Raw genomic sequence first — 21881 nt, 5'->3', positions numbered from 1 at the left:
CTCAGACGAGCACTTCCCATGAAAATAACGATAGTGCAGAGACAAGCTTGCAACGTCTCTTCTGTGGGAAACAGGTTGAAGGGAAGAGAAAAGAACATCTTCCGTTAGGCTACAAAGTCTATTTTGAATTCTGTCAAGGCAGGATAAGCTGCTTCAAGCAACTCCTGCCCAGATGTGGCAATAGTACTCCATCCTTTGATGTACTTGGCTTTTATATAGGTAAAGAATTGCATCAGCAGTGAGATATCTACTGGAGCGATAGAAAGATCCCACCATTTTTCCAGCAGCCTTGGCAACAGATTTTATGTACGTGTTCCATTTCAAATCAGGAGTAAAGGTTAAACCCAGAAGCTTGTCAAAACATGGAGCTTCCCCAAGACAAGGGCCACTCATTTCGATTGATGGCAAACGGGGATCAGAGCGTGGAGTGTGGAGAAAAGTTTTCATATCGTTATAAGCAGCAGTTATGCTTAATACAAGGTAGAACAAGAAACGTAAGTAGCTTTCTAACATGGTAGAGAGAGCCCACCTTCTTCGCAGCAGCCTTGGCAATGCTCTCGATGTATCTGTTTTGTAATGGAGAAGTTGAAAGGTTTCATAGAACGATGCATGATGGGAACAACGAACGCCATGTGACACTTAGATCAACCAGATGTTGGCGGCTGTCAGGTTCCATGTAAGCAAGACGACAAATTTCTCACCATAAAGTGTAGAACGATAAAATTGTCCCCCCTAAAGAAAACAACGCTACAGTTTTATTTTTTAACTTTTATTGAAAAAATCAATTCAGATAACTTGATTATGTAGTATAGCTGACATCTATTCAATGTAGCCACCTTCAGCCTCAAGCAATGCCTCAATACAGGTCCAGAATTCGGAGCATGCCTTTTCCACAAGCACTGGCGGGAGCTTGGCGAATACTTGGCGGATTGCGGCAATCAGGCTGGTTTTGGTGTTGTGGGAGGTCATATTGGTGATGTTCTCTACGTATGACTAAACGAAATAGTCTAGTGGATTAGGTCAGGGGAGGAAGGGGTCCAATGAGAGAAGGTTACAATGTCATAGTACTCTTTCTGAAGCGAAACCTGGGTCTTTTTGGACTTGTGGGCCGGTGCTGCATTTACGTCATTCAATAAAAACATTTTAAAGTTTGGATTATCTCCCCTTTACCTTACTCGAATTTTTCCGATATTTTTTAGATATATTTTTGTTTCTGCCAATCAAAAAACGATTAAAAGACGTGTTATTATTATTATTATTATTATTATTATTATTATTATTATCATTATTATTATTATCATTATTATTATTATTAGTAGTAGTAGTAGTAATAGTATTATTAGTAGTAATATTAATATTATTATTATCATTATTATTATTAGTAGTAGTAGTATTAATATTATCATTATTATTATTGTTGTTGTTATCATCATTATTATTAGTAGTAGTAGTATTAGTAGTAGTATTACTATCATTATAATTATTAGTATTATTATTTTCATTATTATTATCAGTATTATTATTATTAATAGTAGTAGTAGTATTATCATTATTATTATTACTATTATTTTTATTTTTTTTTTTTATTCAATTTTCACCCCAAACAAGGCACAGTGCCACTTTGAAGCAGGGGGCTACTATTAGGGAATTAATTAGCGGGGTCATTATGAAGGGAGAAGAGTAGAAAGATGTTTGTTAACATTACACTTGAACTTCTGCATATCATTGCAGTTGGGAAAGCAGAATCCCGGAAGGGAGTTCCAAAGACCCGCAGTTCTGGGGAAGAAACTATTGGAGTAAAAGGCTTTCTTGCACCTAGGGATCTCCACTGTAAAGGGATGAGACTTAGTAGCTTGTCGGGTTTGTCGGGGGTAGTTACGTCGGGGAGGTACAAGTGTTTGCAGTTCGTCAGAGCATTCACGATTAAAGTATTTGTAGAACAGGCAGAGGGATGCAACATCTCGTCGATGGGACAGAGGTTGAAGCCCAGATGACAGTTCAGGACCTATCAGGTTTGCGACTCTTTTTTGAACCCTGTCCAGGAGCGAGAGACAAGCAGCAGATGCACCAGCCCAGATGTGACAACAGTACTCCATACATGGGCGAATGGTTGCCTTATAGAGGTATAGGATACTGGCAGGCATAAGTAGTTTTCTAGCACGGTAGAGGGAGCCAACCTTCCTTGCAGCAGCCTTGGCAATGCTCTCAATGTATCTATTCCAGTTCATATTCCCTGTAAACGTTAGGCCGAGGAGTTTAAAAGAAGTACTTTCAGGCAATGTGTTCTTGGCCATTGCTATTGGTGGTAGAGAAGGTTTCTTGTAGTTATTGAAGGAAACAAGCTTAGTCTTAGCAGCATTGAATGAGACCAACCATTTTTGTCCCCATTCCACTACGGATTGGAGGTCATCCTCTAGTGTTTCTGCCATTTTCTTGGATATGTGTTCATTTGTTTTCCCCTCATATCTGTTATAGAGAGTGGTGTCATCGGCAAATATACCCATCTCCGAAACAATATTATCAGGGAGGTCGTTTATGAATATCAGGAACAATAGAGGTCCAAGGATAGACCCCTGAGGCACTCCCGCATTTATGTCATATTGTTTGGATGTACGTCCGTCGAGGACAACTTTGATTTTTCTATTACTTAAGAAGGATTTAATTACGTTATGAATTCTTCCAGTGATTCCATATGATCTAATTTTCCTTAGAAGACCATCGTGCCATACCCTGTCAAAAGCCTTAGATATATCAAGGGCCACCGCTCTACCCTCCCCTGTTTTATCCAATGAACGGTATATACGTTCAGAAACTACAGTTAAGATATCTGCTGTTGAACGGGCTTGCCTGAATCCATATTGTTTGTCAGTCAAGAGTTTAGCAGCTGTTAGGTGCTGGACTAGGGCTTTATTAACTAAGGACTCAAATATTTTGGCGAAAAGCGGGAGGAGGCTAATGGGGCGATAATTTAGTGGGTCAGTTCTTTCACCAGAATTCTTGAAGACTGGTACCACAGAGGCGGTTTTCCAGCAGTCGGGAAAACAAGATGCGTTAAGGCATTTATTGTAAAGTTTGGACAGAACTGGAGCAACCTCGGCAGAGCATTTTTTTAATAGCACAGCCGGGATGAGATCTGGTCCACATGCTTTTGAGGTGTCTTGGTTTTTTATGATAGCATGTACCTGAGAAGGGGTGATTTTCAAGTCGTCAAGTGTGGCGTCTGTTCGCAGAGGAAAATCAGGGAGTGAGTGGTGTACCGAGTTCAGTGTGGAGTTTGAGGCAAACCGACTGGCAAGCAGATTAGCCTTGTCAGTTGCCGTGCAAGCAACCTCATGATTGTTTGTTAGTGGGGGAATAATTGACTGTCCATTATTAACTACGCTGTTGTAGATTTTCCAAAAATCCCGGGTTCCTAATTTCTGTGCTTCGATGCGCTTTCTGGTGGTTTCAGAGTAGTCTGACTTAGCTGTGTCTATCACTCTCTTACAATTATTTCTAGCTTCTATAAACTTCTGTTTATTTGAGCTGGACTTATGTCGGTTGAATCTGCGGAACGCATGCTGCCTTTGACAAATGGCAGCTGCACAAGCAGAAGTAAACCATTGGGGGGAGTGGAGCTTGCTATAGTATTTCCGTGCGGGAACATGTGCTTCAATAGCAGTTTTGAACCATTCAGTTGTCTCATTTGCACACTATTCCGCTGGAAGAGTAAAGATATTTTGCCATGGGGCATCTCTGATGAGCTCCCTGATGGCTTCCCAATCAGCCTTTTTGTAATACCTCATTGTTTTGAGTAGTGGGTCTTCAGTTTTAGGGCGAGAATTTAGGCTGATTTCTACCATTATCACAGCGTGATCAGCATTCCCGAGTGGGCTATGGGCATTTGTTGTACAGTCATTGGGAACTGTTGTCAGAAAGAGATCTAGAAGTGAGGCATGTTGATCGTACTGGTCTGGGAAACGTGTCGGAAATGTAACCATCTGAGATAGGGAATGAGATATAGAGAAGCTATATGTGGCGCTACCAGCTACGTCTGTGTGATTTGAGAATCCTAGCCAGTTACTGTGGTGGACATTGAAGTCACCAAATACATGTATTTGTGCGCTAGTATCGAGGGAGAGTGCTATATCTATGCTGTCTGAGACTTTGTTTATTAGGGTACAGTCTTGGTTTGAGGGAGAGCGGTAGAGAAAATATAAGTAGCTAATATTGTGTTGCATATTTAGTCTGAAGCACATAAAGGCCTGGCCCTCTGATTCTAGTTTTATTTCTCTAGTATTATTATCATTATTATTATTAGTATTATTATCATTATTATTAGTAGTAGTAGTAGTATTAGTAGTACTAGTATATTTATCAGAACGTCATGGCTATTATATTAGTTTTATTATTATTATTATTGTTATTATTATCATTATTATCATTATTATTGTTATTATTATCATTATTATTATTATCATTATTATTGTTATTATTATTATTGTTATTATTATTATCATTATTATCATTATTATTGTTATTATTATTATCATTATTATTGTTATTATTATTATTGTTATTATTATTATCATTATTATCATTATTATTGTTATTATTATTATCATTATTATTATTATTATTAGTAGTAGTAGTATTGGTATTATTATTATTATTATTTTTAGTAGTATTATTATTAGTACAATTATTATCATTATTATTTGTAGTAGTATTAGTAGTAATAGTAGTAGTGGTAGTAGTATATTTTATACCGTATCAGGACGTGAGAAGGTTTCGTCATGGCTATTGCAATAATAATTTGGTTATAGGAAGTGCCATTCGTGGTCCCAACGTTTGCACCCTTTGCTCGCATTTTTAATGATCGCAGTTTAGGATGTGTGCAAAAAAGATGAGGAAGTTGGGTTGTTTACGGGTAATCTCATAAAAAATACCCAAAAAGAAAATTAAATAAAGAGCAATAAAAACTAGTGCAATACCCAATGTTTGACGGCTCCTTTCCTTTTGCCGCTGCATTGTGTCGAACCGAAAAACACGATCAACAAGCGACCTTTCATGCTGCAGAATTGATTTTTCCTACGTAGTCACCACCATTTTCAATGCACTTTTTTGCCAGGAATTCAATGATGCATCTCTGCTTCTGACACGCGTCCATGACAGGGGTTGCTTTCTCAGAGTCTCACACCATTAATATCTGCAACAGAGAGATGAAATTTTCAGGTCATGTATGAATGAGTTCAGTGATCATGAAAACGCAGTTTGCAATTCCTTCTGATCCATACATGGGTGTCACCACTTATCAAGGCCCAGAGGCCACTCAAGGATAAGGGTTAATAGGTATACATTAGTCATTGTGATTTTAGCATAGTAAACAGTGGGAATTTTGTAACTTGGATTACTTAGGGGGACGATTCAATTAGAACTTGTTCACATTGGACTTTTTCTTTTTTTTTTTTTTTCATAGGTATCAACACATTATCAAGGCCAAGAGGCCATTCAAGGATAAGGGTTAAAGAGTGTACAGTAGAAATTGGACAATAATGAAAATTTGTTAAATTTGATAACTTATATGGAACAGCTCATCAAGAACTTATTTACGTTAGACTTGAAGACAACCATATTGTAGTCAGCCGGAAAGCAGGAAAACGGAAGACAATTCCACAGGTGTGCAGTTCTAATAAAAAAGCTTTGTTCATGGAATCTACATTTAGGTTTAGGCACAGATAAAGAGTGGGGGGAATTATTGATAGTGTTTACAGCTAGACGAGTGTTTCTTGTGAAAGTTTTGCGAGGGGGGACCATAGATTGAAGCTCAGTCGAACACTTTCCATGAAAATAACGATACATCAGAGACAAACTCGCAACATCTCTTCTGTGGGATAGAGGTTGCAAGGAAGAGAAAAGGACATCTCCTACGAGGCTACGAAGTCTATTTTGAACTCTAAAACATCACATCGAAACACTAGGGTCTTTGGCCTTTTTTTCTCCGTTCTACAGCATATGTTCTAGATGGCCTCCATTAAGCTTTTGTTTTTTTTTGGGGTCACCCTGTATTAAAAAGTGTGAACCTGTACGGTAATAATGCCTTTCTAGATAATAGGCTTCCTTAACTACCAAAGAACAAGTCAGTAAAGACCGCGGACGTTTTTTTTTAACTTTGATCCCAATTTTTACCCCTTAACATTTACTGGGGCTCAAATCAAATTATAAAGTTAGATCCATGTCTAAGGAACCTATATCTAAAATGTCAAGTGTTTAGATCCAAAATTGTCGGAGGAGTTTGGTAGAGTTCTCAAAGGTCAAATCGTTGAACTTTGACGCCTTAACAGCAAAATTTCTGGCCAAAACCCGATTGAAATGTCAAATCTCGAGTCTGTAGACTGAAAATTGACAGATATTTGGTAGGGAAATGTACACAGACAAACAGACAGACACACACACAGACATTTTCACTTTTATAGATAATAAATTATTATTATTATTATTATTGTTATTATTATATAATAATAATAAAAATAATATTGGGTTTTTTCTAAAACAAAAAAAATCAGAGCAGAGTGAAATATATTTTCAAAGAAATTAAAGAAAATTACAATTTATTTTTTTTTACCTAAGAACATGGGCTAGTGTTAAAGAAAAGAAAATTGCTATTCTGAATATACTAAATTTTGGGGGGGGGGACTTTGCTCGGGTGTAAAATACGCTGAAATATGATATTTTAATTTGTCCAGATTTCGTATATTTTTATTGTGATATTAAAAGTAAAAAAAAGTACTTAGGTGCCATTAGCTAGAATCGAAATCAAAAGCAAAACTGTAGCATTCGCAGCTGTTGACGTTACCACTGTACCAACATGACATGTATATGAACTGATTAAAAATAAACTAAGACGAATGTACAAAATGTATAACGATTTTTTTTTAAATTTTGACCCCTTAAAAAACTATTTTAACCTGCTAAAGGTCCATAAAAAAATTCGATCATTTGAGGCCCCTAGCGCCGCTCTGTGACTTTTAGTTTCGGAAGAGATACAGTTTGAAAATATGGAGACAGACAGACAGACACGTAGTCTTTTATATATTAGATAATACAATGTTCAAATTTTAAGATTATGGTGTAAAATTTCATACTGCACCAAGCTAGATGGTCACGGTTAAAAATTAAGGGTATTTTAGCTTTTTGCAATCGTCCGACATCAATTTGACATGTATTGCACAAAAAATGAACTGCATAAGAATGAACTGCACAAAAATGAACTGCATAAAAACAGAATTGCACTAAAATGAACTGCGCAAAAATGATCTGCATAAAAACTGAACTGCATGTTCTTTCTTTAAAAATCTTGCTTCATTGTCATTTCTGTTGCATTAATTCCGGCTGATACACTCTCAGGGCTTCTTTTGCATGTCTCCAGAAAAACTTCTCGTAGCGCATGTTGGTCATCTTTTAGATGTTTTTTTTCCTTGGCGGAACCAAAGTGACATACAACCATATTTTGGAAAAAAAAAAAAAATTAACCTTTTGACTGTGGTTAAAGAGTTACCACTGATAAAGGCTAAAAGCCATTCGAGGATAGGGGTAAATGAGATGGATAGATTGTCAGTCGAATGATGGAGAATGTTACGAGAGGATCGGAAACGTTGAACGGAATGAACAAAGTTTGATTCTCATGTCAAGGAGTCACTGAAAGCCATTCGAGGATAAGGTTTAACAAGATGGAATCTTTGTCAGTAGAATGATGAAGAATACAATGAGAGGATTGAAGAATTTACGAGTATCTATAAGAATAATATAAAAGCAAAGTGATTTATTATTAAAGAATGTTTTAATGTCATATTCCTGGGGGAGGGGGTAGATGAGGATTGATTATTTAGATTATTTGGATTATCTGGACTACTGTTCTCATTTCAGCCTAACCCTAACCCCAACCTCTTACCTTCTTTTTGTATATCTTATCAAACTTCAGAGTCATTTTGTCAAACTTGCAAATCTTCATGAAATTTAATTCACAAGAATAATATGACGGAAAAAAAAAACGTTATGTATATAAAGTTGTTTAGGGTTAGTGCATGTTGGTTCCAGAATTTAAGTGTCTGTTAGTATTATTTTTTTAGTGCCATTTTTTAAACTTTTAGAAGTGTTCGTTTATTTAGGAATTAGTTTCATTCTGGAATATGAGAATGATTTGGTCTCAGCCAATTAGAACGGGTGGAACATTGAAAGGGAGCTGTTATTATTTGGGATTCAGAAATCGGAAAGAATATGTTATGTCTATGAAGGGTGTAATCACACTAGAGTTGGAAAATGTAGAATAGGATGTAGTGGTAGTAGCAGTAGGACTAAATAACCCTTATCCCCGAGTGACTCCTGGGCCTTGATAAGTGGTGACCTCCATTTAAAAAAAAAATCTGGTTTTTAATATGAATATCAATACATAAAAACAAAAGTGTAATATCTGTTCTGGCAGATACTGCAATCAAAGTAATACACATATCAGACCATTGCTCTTAAGCAATCAGTTATGGTGAATGTATTTCCACAACCCATATATAAGAAAATTGTATTTTCTTTTTAAATAAATATAAAAGAGGCTACACACAAAAGAAAAACGAATTTTTAGGAGTATGTTTAAAAGAATATCCCACCCCCACACTGTAGAGATCCCTAGATGTAAAAGATCCTTCTACTCCAGTAGTTTCTTCCCCAGAACTGCTAGACTTTGGAATTCCATTCCGGGTCACTGCTTCCCCAACTGTACTGACATGCATAAGTTCAAGTGCAACGTGAACCAACATCTCGCTGCCCTAATCCCTACATAGTACCCCAGTAGATGTTTCCCCTGATAGTAGCCCCCTACACCAAAGTGGCAATGTGCCTTGTTTGGGGTGAAAATGTAATAATAAAAAAAAAAAAAAAATATGCAAATTAGCTAGATCTTTTGCAGATGAATTCAATTCCACAACCCATATATAAGAAAATTGTATTTTCTTTTTAAATAAATAGAAAAGATGGGTTTTAATATGAATATCAATACACACAAAAGAAAAACGAATTTATAGGAGTATAGATTAGCATTTTAGCCCGGCGTTGCCCGGGGGTTTGGGTTTTTCTTTTTAAATAAATAGAAAAAAGGGGTTTTAATATGAATATCAATACACAAAAAAGCAAATTTATTTTGTCTAAATTAAAATCCCTCACATTAAAAATCGACCTTGTGTCTGTATCCTCGTGGGGGTGGGGGCAAGTAAATAGGGGCTAACAGCTGGTCTTTGTGAGAAAAGTTTTGTAAATAACATAAGGGATTATCTCCCCACTAGATTTCGAAGTAAATCATGAACACTTTGTCTCCCTCGTCAGACCACTTAGTGTCTGGTGTCCAGGCCGCTGTTCTATAACTAATGTCCAGCACCTAGAGAGTTCTTATCAGCCTTGTGGATGCTGTGGGAAAGGCAACAGCAAAGACATGTTTTTTTTTTTTTCACGTTCTTTTCTTCCTTCGCGGTACGGGTTCAAGCCTGCCTGCCTACTACCACTTTTTTTATGCTCAACATACACTTCCAAACATCCAGGCAACACAGGCAGAGGCTTTTGTAAAATAAGAATTATTGACTGCTTCTCTGTGTCCAACATGGTTCTCCCTCCCATACCTACTTCAAAGTTTGTGCCTTGATCTTACCATGAGTCACCATTTTTTAACCAATATATTTATTATATTTTCAGTATATTTCTTTTTTTTATTATTATTGTAATTCATTCTTTTCTTTGACAAGATACACCTGAAGAAGGTCGAAGGTTACATCGACCGAAATGTTATGAAAATAATGCTCAATGAGGAAAGTAGTCCAAAGAATCCAAATATCTATATATAAAGTAGTAGTGTTCATGTATGTGTGTATGTATGTAAAGCATCAAGCTGGTCTGCAGTTAAACTTGTTGCTGGCTATCTTGCTCTTGCTTGTTGCTGGATCTCAACATTTTGAACCGAGAGAGAGACTTAGCTTTCATACAAAGCTAAGACTCTGTAACATCATCTGTGTATAGATACTTCCTCAGGCAATTTTCTATTAAAATGGTCCTGTGGCGATGGAAGTCATTTTTGGGCTCATGGACTTTAAGTGTCTGAGGGAGTGGCACTCGTTTGACAAGACATTGCAATCATCATGTATGTATGTACAACTCTCCTACAGCACACACCAAACCGGGCATGATTATGATGCATACCATTTTCTAAGGTAAAGGTCAATAGTCAAGGTCATAGCATATATATATATATATATATATATATATATATATATAAGCGAGATAAGACACTGACATAATTCAGATGAAAAATCCTGATAGATATTACTTGAAGTAATACTTTCAAGGTGATCCTAGCCAAAAAGGAAAAGCTCAATATTTAAGAATAGAATATATAAGTTTGGTGGTTAAATTTTAAATATATAGAAGGGGTTATTTTAATTTCCTTAATCCATGGATTTTCAACAATGGCTCATATCATCAGAGGAAATGAAATGTGGTTAGCAAAATGTTCAGCTGTGAATGGACACTATTTTGCTTTTTGGCACGATTATTGAAAATAGTTTTTTGAGTGGTTGGGGATAATTATATCGAAAAAAACAATCAAAAAACTATTTTTTTTTTTAGTGGTTTTTCCATATAATTATCCACAAAAAAATTAAAATAACCCCTTCTATATATTCCTTTTGTCAAACAATAAATTCTTAAATCGAATATATGTCTCTATATGTTGTTTTTTCAGAATTTAAAATTCAACCGCCAAACTTGTGGGAGTACCAAATTGGTTAAAAAGGGAAAATTATTCTCAGCTCGCATTTAAGTAAAATAAATAATTGAATTCATTCAAAACATATCGCTAAAGCCAAAACAAAACAACATCTAAGTAAATCACGATATATCCAGACAGTTGGCGAGATGGTCCAGGGGTAAGGGTTTAGGCTCATTTAGTATATATATATATATATATATATATATATATATATATATATATACTAGCAAAAGTACCCGTCGTTGACTGGGTTCAAAAACAGCCTACAGAAAATGGACACTGGTTTATGAAAGTATGATAGGTTATGAATAGGAAGGGTTGTAAAGAGATAGCTTCGAATTTGGGGGTATCAAAACCAAAGCAAAATATGATGAAAGTAAAAATAAAATAGATAAACCCCATAATTTATTATACCATACCTGTTCACACTGAGACACTTATCACAATATTCTGTGAATCTATATTTTAAAAAAACCTTGTTAAACTTTCTGACATATTTCCATTCTATGGAGGTCAGGCGCGAACGAACACCCCATAATTTTATTAGACTATATTTCTTCAAACTGAAACACAATTATCAAAGTATACTTACGCAGATAGATATGAAAAGTCTTTATTAAAGTTTGTGGCTATTTCCATTCTATGGAGGCCAGGCGTGAATGCAGACCCCACAATTTTATGATATCATCCCTATTTAAGTTAAAACATACTTATCAAAGTATTCTTATGTACATCTATATCAAAAACACTTGTAAACGTTTTTTTTTTTTAATTTTTTAATTTTTTATTTCCATACTTTGTGGACCAGGCGCGTACGCAGACCCCACAATTTTAATGAAGCACGGGATAGTGCGCAAGCAAACAAGCAAACAACCAACAACGACAGAGTTTTAGTATTATATATGGATACACTCTCCTACAGTCCACACGACTAGACCGATCATGATCAAACCTGACACGATGATGGTCTTTGACCTAGGGATGGTGCACACTATTTTTCAAGGTCAAGGTTAAAAGTTAAGGTCGAGTATGAAGTGCGCGTACCTTTATAAGAATAATTGGATATAGTAAAATAAAAAAATAAAAATGCTTGTGTAAAATGAGAATTGCTTATTCGTTCACAGAAGTCCTTTTCCAGGAAGGAACTAACCCTAACCCGACACCCCATAATTTGCAGGTACCATCTGCTATTGCTACTTCAAAGTTTGCGCCTTGATCTTGTCCTGAATCGCCTTCTTCTGGCTGACTTTTTAACCAATATGCTAAAGTATTATATTTTCAGTATTTCTTTTATTGTAATTCATTTTTTTCTCTGTCATCTTTTTTTTTCTTTTTTTAGGCGATGCAGCTTAGCTGAAAGGTAAAACCATTGCGTTTATCTTTCTTGCTATCTTGATGCGCTCATTTTTTTTTCTTCCTTTTTTTTAAGTTTGTAACTTTTGCATAGAATTTCTTTTCGTTCCTTTTTTTTTTTGTTTTCTTTTTAGATGTGTCCATGCTTTACAATAAGAGGCTCAGGTCGTTGGCCGGCCTTCTCTCGGTCGGTTAAGCTTCATTTTGAAATACAGGATCAACCCTTACTCCCTAAAACCAAAAATACCAGACATGGAATCGTGAACAAAATCCCATAATCATTTTTGTAAAGCTAGTAAACTCCATCAAATCCCCCGTAAGTGCACAAGTGAACGGGGCATAAAAAATGACTAAGTTCAGCATTTCCCCCCCCCCACATTTAACCCCAAAAGTCCCCAGGGGACGTCAAATCCTAGTGAAAATGAACAAACAGTGTAGTTTTAGGGCTTAACATATGTAAATTCGAGTTTTGCACCATGCAAAAAAAGAAATGACTAAGTTCATCATTTGCCCCCCACCTTCCATTTAGCCCCAAAAGTCCGCAAGGCCTTAACATATTTAAATTTGAATTCAGCACCATGCAAAACTGCTAAATAGACATACACAGAAAATTTTGGACAAATATGATAAAATAGTCCCAAAAAAAGGAGTGTTTTTATTAGCCCTAAAAGAGCCCCGGGGGCACACCCAAGAGTTATTGTGAAGTATAGACAAAAAAAATTATATAGAAATCAGTTAGTTACAACTTTTCAGAAAGTTTATAAAAATCCAAGGCATCAATTTTTTAATAAGCACAAAAGTATCAATTTTAGCCATTTTAACCCAAAAGGAAACCTGGGGGGGGGACAACCAGAGTTTTCCCAGAAATCCGTTCTGTTACTTTTTTTTACTCATATCATGATTAATGTTTGTGCAAAATTTCAAAAGATTCCAAAACATAGTTGTTGAGAAAAGGACAGATGAACGGACAAGGGTGAATTTACAGGTCCATCTTCCTTTTGTCGGGGGAACAATAACTTTAAATAAATAAATGTAACGATAATAAATAAATTAAATATTATAATTTAAATTTTGAAATTTTATTTGCTGCGGGATCAACGTGACATTTACTGCAGTAATACAACCCAAAACAACATTAGCAGTGTTTAACTCTACACAGGTTTCAGATTTGAAATACTCAATATTTGACAAAGAGGTTTTACCTCGAAATATAAGGTGTCCCAAAAAGATGTAGAAACACTCCTAAACTGTCTTTGCACTTCAACAGCGTTTTCGTGCTTCCAGTAGCGTTTTAGAATGATTTTTTTTTTCTTCAAAGGCTGCCATCATTAAAATCTATGAGTTTAATCTGCAAAGAAAAAAGCAAACATCTGGCTTAAAATTATTTAAAGTGTGTGTACATCTTTTTCGGACACCCTGTACATCATGAAACACATATTCGATTATTGTTTAGAAATTGTAACTAAATCCAGTATAATCTGATTTAAAAACTTAACACCGAAATGGAATCGTGAACAAAATCACCAATCGTTATTGTAAAGCAACCCTAATCCAACAGTAAATAACTTAAAATAAAATGATAATGAATAAATATTATAATTTAAATTTTGAAATTTTATTTGCTGTGGGATCAATGTGACATTAACTGCAGTAATACAATGCAAAACAATATTACCAGTGTTTAACTCCACACAGATTTTAGATTTGAAATACTCAAATTTGACAAAGAGGTTTTACCTCGAAATGTGTTAGGAAACATGGTTACATAGAGTATTGTGTAGAAGTTGTAACTAAATCCAGTATAATCTGCTTAAAAAATTTTTTATTAACACCGAAATATTTAAATTCCTTGCATAGTAATAGTTTTTTATGATTATATATATATTACAAACAATGCTTCAAGCCAACTACATCATCTTAAAAAAATGGTTAAATTTTTGTCCAGTGTTGTTAGGTAAATGGAATTGCAAACAAAATCTCCAATCATTTTTTTTTTTTGCTTTTATTTGTCTATTTTTTTTTAATACAATTTATGACATTATATAATCAATTCTTAATGCTGCAATATTTTAAGTTATAAATTTATTATATTTTTACGAGAATATCATGTCGTTTTCTTTTTCCAGTTTTAACAACTAGTCATTTTATTTTTATAAGCTTAATCATAACCATATTACTTTTCATGCTCGCATTTTTCTATGTAATCCATGATTTTTCCAGGCTTTGCTTTCAAATAATATTTACTTTTTTCTTTACACATTGTCAACAATCCATAAAAAAATTATTACTAACTTCTTAAATTGACTAAAGAAAAAAAATTAAATAAGACATAATTAGGTGAATAAACAGAAAGAAGGGACAAAAAAGAGGGAGAAGCAGACTGAAACTTGGAAAAAACACTATTATGGCCAACTTATAGGGTCCATAAAACTGACACACTCTGACGTTCCTTTTTTTTTTTTCAAACATTATCAGCGTTGCAAGAAGAATGTATGTTTTTTTTGTTAGAGAATGGATAGAGAGAGAGAAAGAGAGGGAGATGTGTAAATTATAGTGTAGACACGTTGACCGGAAGTCAAGATCAGTTGATTGGATTGCATGCGAATCATGTGATTAGGTTAGCTGAATCGAGGAGATTTGCTTGGGACTTGGAAGAGAGCAGACGGCTTTGCCGTTGTCTCCTCCCCTTCACTGGTGGTGGGGAACGAACGCTGACGTGGTAGAAATAAGACCTAGAAGAAAAAAACAACACAGGCCAAATTCACTTTCCAAACTTCTGCGAACAAACTGGAAGGTGAATAAAAAAACTATAGAACCAATTTCTTGTCTTGGAGTGAAATAAATCTTCGTCCCCAAAACAGGTATCAAGTCTCCCTCCCAGACGAGAATTTCCAGATGGACCAACAAAATGGCAGAAGGTATGTCGAAGATACATGACATGTCACACACATATTCACACTTAACAGCATATGAACATATGTAATAGAAAGACCACTAGACGATCATACACAACGACATTAACTCTGATGATAATCAAACACTCAATCTTTTATAAATAGACATGTTTTAATATATCATCTCCATTCCAATTTCAACCAATATACAACAAACGCTCATTTTATGACACGACAATACAAGAGTATGTTGGATACATAAACTATATAAGTTGTCAAAATGGTGTTTTTCTAAGTTTTTTTTTTAAGGTAAACATCTGAAGAGTACGTGACTAAATATGCAGCAATAACGTAATTTTGGCAAACTTGTTAGTCACAATACGGAACAATATTGTAATGGTTACCTTTTTGAAAGTAATAAATGACGATCTGAGAAAACTTGATATTTGGAAATACTTCAACGATAATAAACCCTTTTTCTGCAGAGTTTCAAAGAATGCAAAATTCTCCTCTTCAGAAGAAAGAAATATGGTAGCAAATTTATACATATAGCAAAGCCAAAATTTTGCTGGTTTTTGCATTGTATGAAACTGCATTATATGATGGTGGTCATATAATGCAAGAAAATATTTGCAAAATAAAAATGAAAAACCGAAAAAAAAATCTGCATGTCATATTCCAAAAATTACGTAAATTGAGCAAGTAGTTTTATCTTTATAAAGAAAATCATTAAGCAAATTTGAGTTTTTCCAATGACCCCCCTCCCTTTCCTGATGTTGGGAATCACTTTCTAAAACCGAGTTTGTTCCTTCAGCCTGTTTTCAAAAATTGCGCTTGTGCTACCAGATTAGGCTGTCTGAAGATATTGGCTTCCTGAGACGAAATGCAATTGATGCCTTTTTTTTTGTTTTGTTTTTCTACTTCCTTTTGCGAAACTTAATTATGTTCTGCAAAGCTAAAAACCCACATTTTCCCCCTTTTTTCCTTCTTCCCATTTCCAATCTCCCCCACTTTCTGACTGGCTTCTTAACTTAAAATGTACCAAAAATTAATACTGTAATCCTTTTTCCCTCCCTCTCCCTTTGCAAAACTCATTCATGTTCTGCAGGGCAGGGAATAAAAACGATAAAATCCACTATAAAACAACCAAACCAAACACTACAAACTACTCATTAAAGATACAAAAAGCTCGAACAATAAAAACCTTTTACAAAATAACTGGATGCAACATGAATACTATTTCCAAAATAACTGGATTCGGCATTAAATAACCAAAAAGGAAATGAAAAACCGAAAATGGTAATTTTAGAGTGAAATTGACCCTAATTTTGTTAAAACAATTTTACAACTTGCGTACGGTGTTCAATGCTATACTAATGAATAATTAATTTTGCTAAAATATTATCTGTAAAATATCTGAAATAAAGAAAAAATAATCATTAATGGTTAAATGACAAAGATTTTCAACCTTTCAGTGATTTTTTTTTTTTTGACACCCTGTATATACTAGGAACTTGGAAAATTATTATACTATATTATATTTGCTCTAGACCACTATAAAAAGGCATTCATTGAGCTTGGATTTTTTTTCAAAATTAAAAAAAAAATTTTTTTCCATTATACAAAATCTTGGCGCTTCTACAGAATTGGGACGAGATTTTGTAGTCAATAAATGGAGTTTTCAGATAAAAACAAAAAACAAACGATAATTTCAACTGATTTTTTTTTTTTGTCAATTCTAATAAGTTACAATAGTAGCTTCCAAATTATGCAGTCGAAATTACCTGAATATTTATGAATTATTAACAAAGAAAAATAACTTTAATCGTGTTAGCAGGTGAAAAATTGCCGCCACCTTGTTTAAATCAAAACGGAAAATTACTTCCCTGTTAAACTCTCCTGGGTTTTACGATCGTTTTCATCAAATTCTATTTTTTTATTTCCTTTAATAAATAATTTTCTACCTTATCGATTTTCGTAATTTTTGGATATAATCATCTTAAAAATACGAGGAATACGTAGATACTATTGTTTTCATGTGAAATTCAGTTTTACGATTTCCGAAATTTCGTCCCAATAGTGTAGAAGTGCCAAAATTTTATTTATTATAAAGGTTTTTTTTAATCCATTACGCTTTGTATAAACTGAGTTTCAAGTAAATGATTAATCTTTTTTTTTTTCTTTTTTTTTTAATCAATCTCGGTTTTTCATTTTCTTTTTATCCTTTTCATCTTTTCTTTAGGAGATCCAGCTTGGCCGAAAGGTAGATCCCTTGGGTTATGTTATTTTTTAAATCTACGTGTGTTATGTTATTTTTTAAATCTACGTGTGTTATGTTATTTTTTAAATCTATGTGTGTTATGTTATTTTTTAAATCTATGTGTGTTATGTTATTTTTTAAATCTACGTGAGTTATGTTATTTTTTAAATCTACGTGTGTTATGTTATTTTTTAAATCTACGTGTGTTATGCTATTTTTTTAAATTTACGTGTGTTATGTTATTTTTTCTTATATTTTAGAATTCGTTTGTGCTCTTTTCATATATTTATTTTGATCCTTTTTCTTTTTTTTGTTTCTTTTTTTAGCTTGATCGCCTGCCATTTATGTGTCTTTTTCCTGTGACTTTTTCTGTGTCTTTTTTTTTCTGCATGGAAAAAAGAATGAAATATACAGATAAATTAAGTTAAAAAAAACAAAGAAAAAATGAAAGCTAATATACAGATAAAGTAAGTAAAACAAGAATTATAAAAAGGCTAATATAAAGATGAATTAAAGAAAAAAATGAAGCTAATATGCAGATAAACTGAAAAAAAAATGAAGGCTAATATACAGATAAATTAAGTAAAAAAGAAAAAAATGAAGGCTAATATGCAGATAAATTAAATAAAAAAGAAAAAAATGAAGGCTAATTTGCAGATAAATTAAGTAAAAAAGAAAAAAATGAAGGCTAATTTGCAAATAAATTAAGTAAAAAAAAAGAAAATGAAGGCTAATTTGCAGATAAATTAAGTAAAAAAAAAAAATGAAGGCTAATATGCAGATAAATTAAGTAAAAGAAAAAGAAGGCTTATATACAGATAAATTTAATTAAAGAAAAGAAAATGAAGGCTAATATACAGATGAATTAAGTAAAAAAAGAAAAAAATGAAGGCTAATATGCAGATAAATTAAGTAAAAAAAAAAAAAGAAAATGGAGGCTTATATAAAGGTAAATTAAAGAAAAAAAATGAAGGCTAATATAAAGAAAAATTGAGTAAAAAAATAAGGCTAATATACAGATGAATTAAGTAAAAATGAAGGCTAATATACAGATAAATTAAGTAAAAAAAGAAAAAAATGAAGGCTAATATGCAGATAAGAAAAAGGAGGCTTATATACAGATAAATTTAATTAAAGAAAAGAAAATGAAGGCTAATATACAGATGAATTAAGTAAAAAAAGAAAAAAATGAAGGCTAATATGCAGATAAATTAAGTAAAAGAAAAAGAAGGCTTATATACAGATAAATTAAATTAAAGAAAAAAAAATGAAGGCTAATATACAGATGAATTAAGTAAAAACACAGAAAAAATTGTGTGTGTCTGTGTCTTAGTGTGCAAGCTTCTGGGCTTGATCTTTACTCTTGATCTGAAATGGAACGTGTACATCAAATCCGTTTTCAAGGTTGCTAGAAAAATGGTGGGATTCTTCTATCGATCCAGTAGATATCTACCTGCTGATGCAATTCTCTACCTATATAAGAGCCAGGTACGTCCAAGGATGGAGTACTGTTGCCACATATGAGCAGGAGCTGCTAGAAAGAACTTATTCTGCCTTGACAGAGTTCAAAATAGACTTTGTAACCTAGTGGGGAATGCCTTTTTCTTTTCCCTGCAACCTCTTTCTCACAGAAGAGACGTTGCGAGCCTGTCTCTGCTTTATCATTATTTTCATGGCAAGTGCTCGTCTGAGCTCCAATCTATGGTCACCTTTGCCAAACATTCACAGATTTAGGCACAAAATCGTATATAGTGGTTGTAGCTACTCGAGTGTCTTTTGTGAAAGTTTGACAAGGAGAGGGCACAGATTGGGGTTCAGTCGAGCACTTGCCATGAAAATAACAATAGAGCAAAGACAGGCTCGCAACGTCTCTTTTATGGGAAAGAGGTTGAAGAGAAGAAAAAAGGGCATCACCTACTAGATTTCAAAGCCGGTTTTGTACGTGTGTGTGTGTGTGTGACAGAGAGAGAAAGAGAGAGAGAGAGAAAGAGAGAGAGAGAGAGAGTTCTCTATTGACTCCGAAACGGCTGGGCTAATTTTTTTTTTTTTTTTAATTTCACACAATTATGCTTGATGTGTCTGGCAGTGTTCTTAGATACGTTTCGTATTGGAATGTCTCTGATAAGTATCAAAGATCGATAATTAAAAAAATCTGATTAAAGAAGGAGATTCAATTTTGACCAAAGTTAACACTTTTATACAACCTAACATCACAACTGCGTTTGAGAAGTTTTATCATTGCACAAGCAGAAAGGCCCGGTGCATCAAATCAACAGTAGGTTATTTTTGGTAAAATAGGGGCGCGTTCGAAATAGATGTGTCTGTTCAGAGCACAATTGAAACATAATATTTAACTTTTTTATTTTAAACTTTAATGCAAGCTATTATATAGAAAAATAATTTTATAAAATCAACAGTAGGTTCTCTACAGTGCAATGTAGACTACAATGTTTTGTTAACTTCATCAATAAAGGTCTTGTTGTAATGTTCGTTTATGCATGCACTATTTTTCTATAAATTATTTCTTCTTTTCTTTGCAGTTTTTCATTTTCCTTTCTTCCGTTTCTTTTTTTTTCAAAGCAATATTGTTCATCCTTCCAGTTTTATCATTTTTTTTCAAAGAAATATTGCTCATTTACCCGATTTTTTTTTCGAAGCAATATTGTTTATTCTTCCATTTCTTCTTTTTTTTTTCAAAGCAATATTGCTCATTTACCCGATTTTTTTTTTCGAAGCAATATTGTTTATTCTTCCATTTCTTCTTTTTTTTTCAAAGCAATATTGCTCATTTACCCGATTTTTTTTTCGAAGCAATATTGTTTATTCTTCCATTTCTTCTTTTTTTTTCAAAGCAATATTGTTCATCCTTCCAGTTTTATCATTTTTTTTCAAAGCAATATTGTTTATTCTTCCGTTTCTTCTTTTTTTTTCAAAGCAATATTGTTTATTCTTCCGTTTCTTCTTTTTTTTTCGAAGCAATATTGTTTATTCTTCCATTTCTTCTTTTTTTTTTCAAAGCAATATTGCTCATTTACCCGATTTTTTTTTTCGAAGCAATATTGTTTATTCTTCTGTTTCTTCTTTTTTTTCAAAGCAATATTGCTCATTTACCCGATTTTTTTTTCGAAGCAATATTGTTTATTCTTCCATTTCTTCTTTTTTTTTCGAAGCAATATTGTTTATTCTTCCGTTTCTTCTTTTTTTTCAAAGCAATATTGCTCATTTACCCGATTTTTTTTTTCGAAGCAATATTGTTTATTCTTCCATTTCTTCTTTTTTTTTCGAAGCAATATTGTTTATTCTTCCGTTTCTTCTTTTTTTTTTCAAAGCAATATTGCTCATTTACCCGATTTTTTTTTTCAAAGCAATATTGTTTATTCTTCCGTTTCTTCTTCTTTTTTTTCAAAGCAATATTGCTCATTTACCCAGGTTTTTTTTTTCGAAGCAATATTGTTTATTCTTCCGTTTCTTCTTTTTTTTTTTCAAAGCAATATTGCTCATTTACCCGATTTTTTTTTCAAAGCAATATTGTTTATTCTTCCGTTTCTTCTTCTTTTTTTTCAAAGCAATATTGCTCATTTACCCGATTTTTTTTTTCGAAGCAATATTGTTTATTCTTCCGTTTCTTCTTTTGTTTTTCAAAGCAATATTGCTCATTTACCCGATTTTTTTTTCAAAGCAATATTGTTTATTCTTCCGTTTCTTCTTTTTTTTTCAAAGCAATATTGCTCATTTACCCGATTTTTTTTTCAAAGCAATATTGTTTATTCTTCCGTTTCTTCTTCTTTTTTTCAAAGCAATATTGCTCATTTACCCGATTTTTTTTTCAAAGCAATATTGTTTATTCTTCCGTTTCTTCTTCTTTTTTTTCAAAGCAATATTGCTCATTTACCCGATTTTTTTTTTCAAAGCAATATTGTTTATTCTTCCGTTTCTTCTTTTGTTTTTCAAAGCAATATTGCTCATTTACCCGATTTTTTTTTCAAAGCAATATTGTTTATTCTTCCGTTTCTTCTTTTTTTTTCAAAGCAATATTGCTCATTTACCCGATTTTTTTTTCAAAGCAATATTGTTTATTCTTCCGTTTCTTCTTCTTTTTTTCAAAGCAATATTGCTCATTTACCCGGGTTTTTTTTTCAAAGCAATATTGTTTATTCTTCTGTTTCTTCTTTTTCTTTCAAAGCAATATTGTTTATTCTTCTGTTTCTTCTTTTTCTTTCAAAGCAATATTGCTCATTTACCCGGGTTTTTTTTTCAAAGCAATATTGTTTATTCTTCCGTTTCTTCTTCTTTTTTTTCAAAGCAATATTGTTTATTCTTCCGTTTCTTCTTTTTTTTTTCAGAGCAATATTGCTCATTTACCCGATTTTTTTTTCAAAGCAATATTGTTTATTCTTCCGTTTCTTCTGTTTTTTTTTGTTCAAAGCAATATTGCTCATTTACCCGGTTTTATTTTATTTTTTTTCAAAACAATATTGTTTATTCTCCTGTTTTTTTATGTTTACTGGCTCTGACTCACAGCTGTGAGGCCATGCAAAAAATTGATCATTTTTATCATTTTATTTTATTCTTTGCAGCATATATATATATA

The 21881-nt window shown here is 33.2% G+C and overlaps 1 protein-coding gene across 14 annotated transcripts in view; it reads left to right on the top strand.

The window, feature by feature from the left end:
* LOC145271243 (ATP-binding cassette sub-family C member 8-like) overlaps positions 1-21881 on the top strand; it is a 528909-nt gene that overhangs the window by 419479 nt on the left and 87549 nt on the right. For 5 of the 14 annotated variants that reach the window (XM_080126805.1, XM_080126799.1, XM_080126797.1 and 2 more), the window contains 2 exons: positions 12123-12143; positions 17273-17293. The exons of 3 other annotated variants lie outside the window; for them this stretch is intronic. In XM_080126805.1, the coding sequence (XP_079982931.1) occupies positions 12123-12143; positions 17273-17293 (42 nt within the window). The remainder of the gene's footprint in view (positions 1-12122; positions 12144-17272; positions 17294-21881) is intronic. 6 more of the 14 variants (XM_080126808.1, XM_080126802.1, XM_080126800.1 and 3 more) reach the window with 2 other exon arrangements.

Source organism: Euprymna scolopes, chromosome 46 (genome assembly GCF_053919585.1).
Source record: "Euprymna scolopes isolate OS-2025 chromosome 46, ASM5391958v1, whole genome shotgun sequence".
NCBI classification, from domain to species: domain Eukaryota; kingdom Metazoa; phylum Mollusca; class Cephalopoda; order Sepiida; family Sepiolidae; genus Euprymna; species Euprymna scolopes.
Note: the sequence above shows the minus strand (reverse complement) of the source record. Positions and strands in the feature narration are given on the sequence as shown.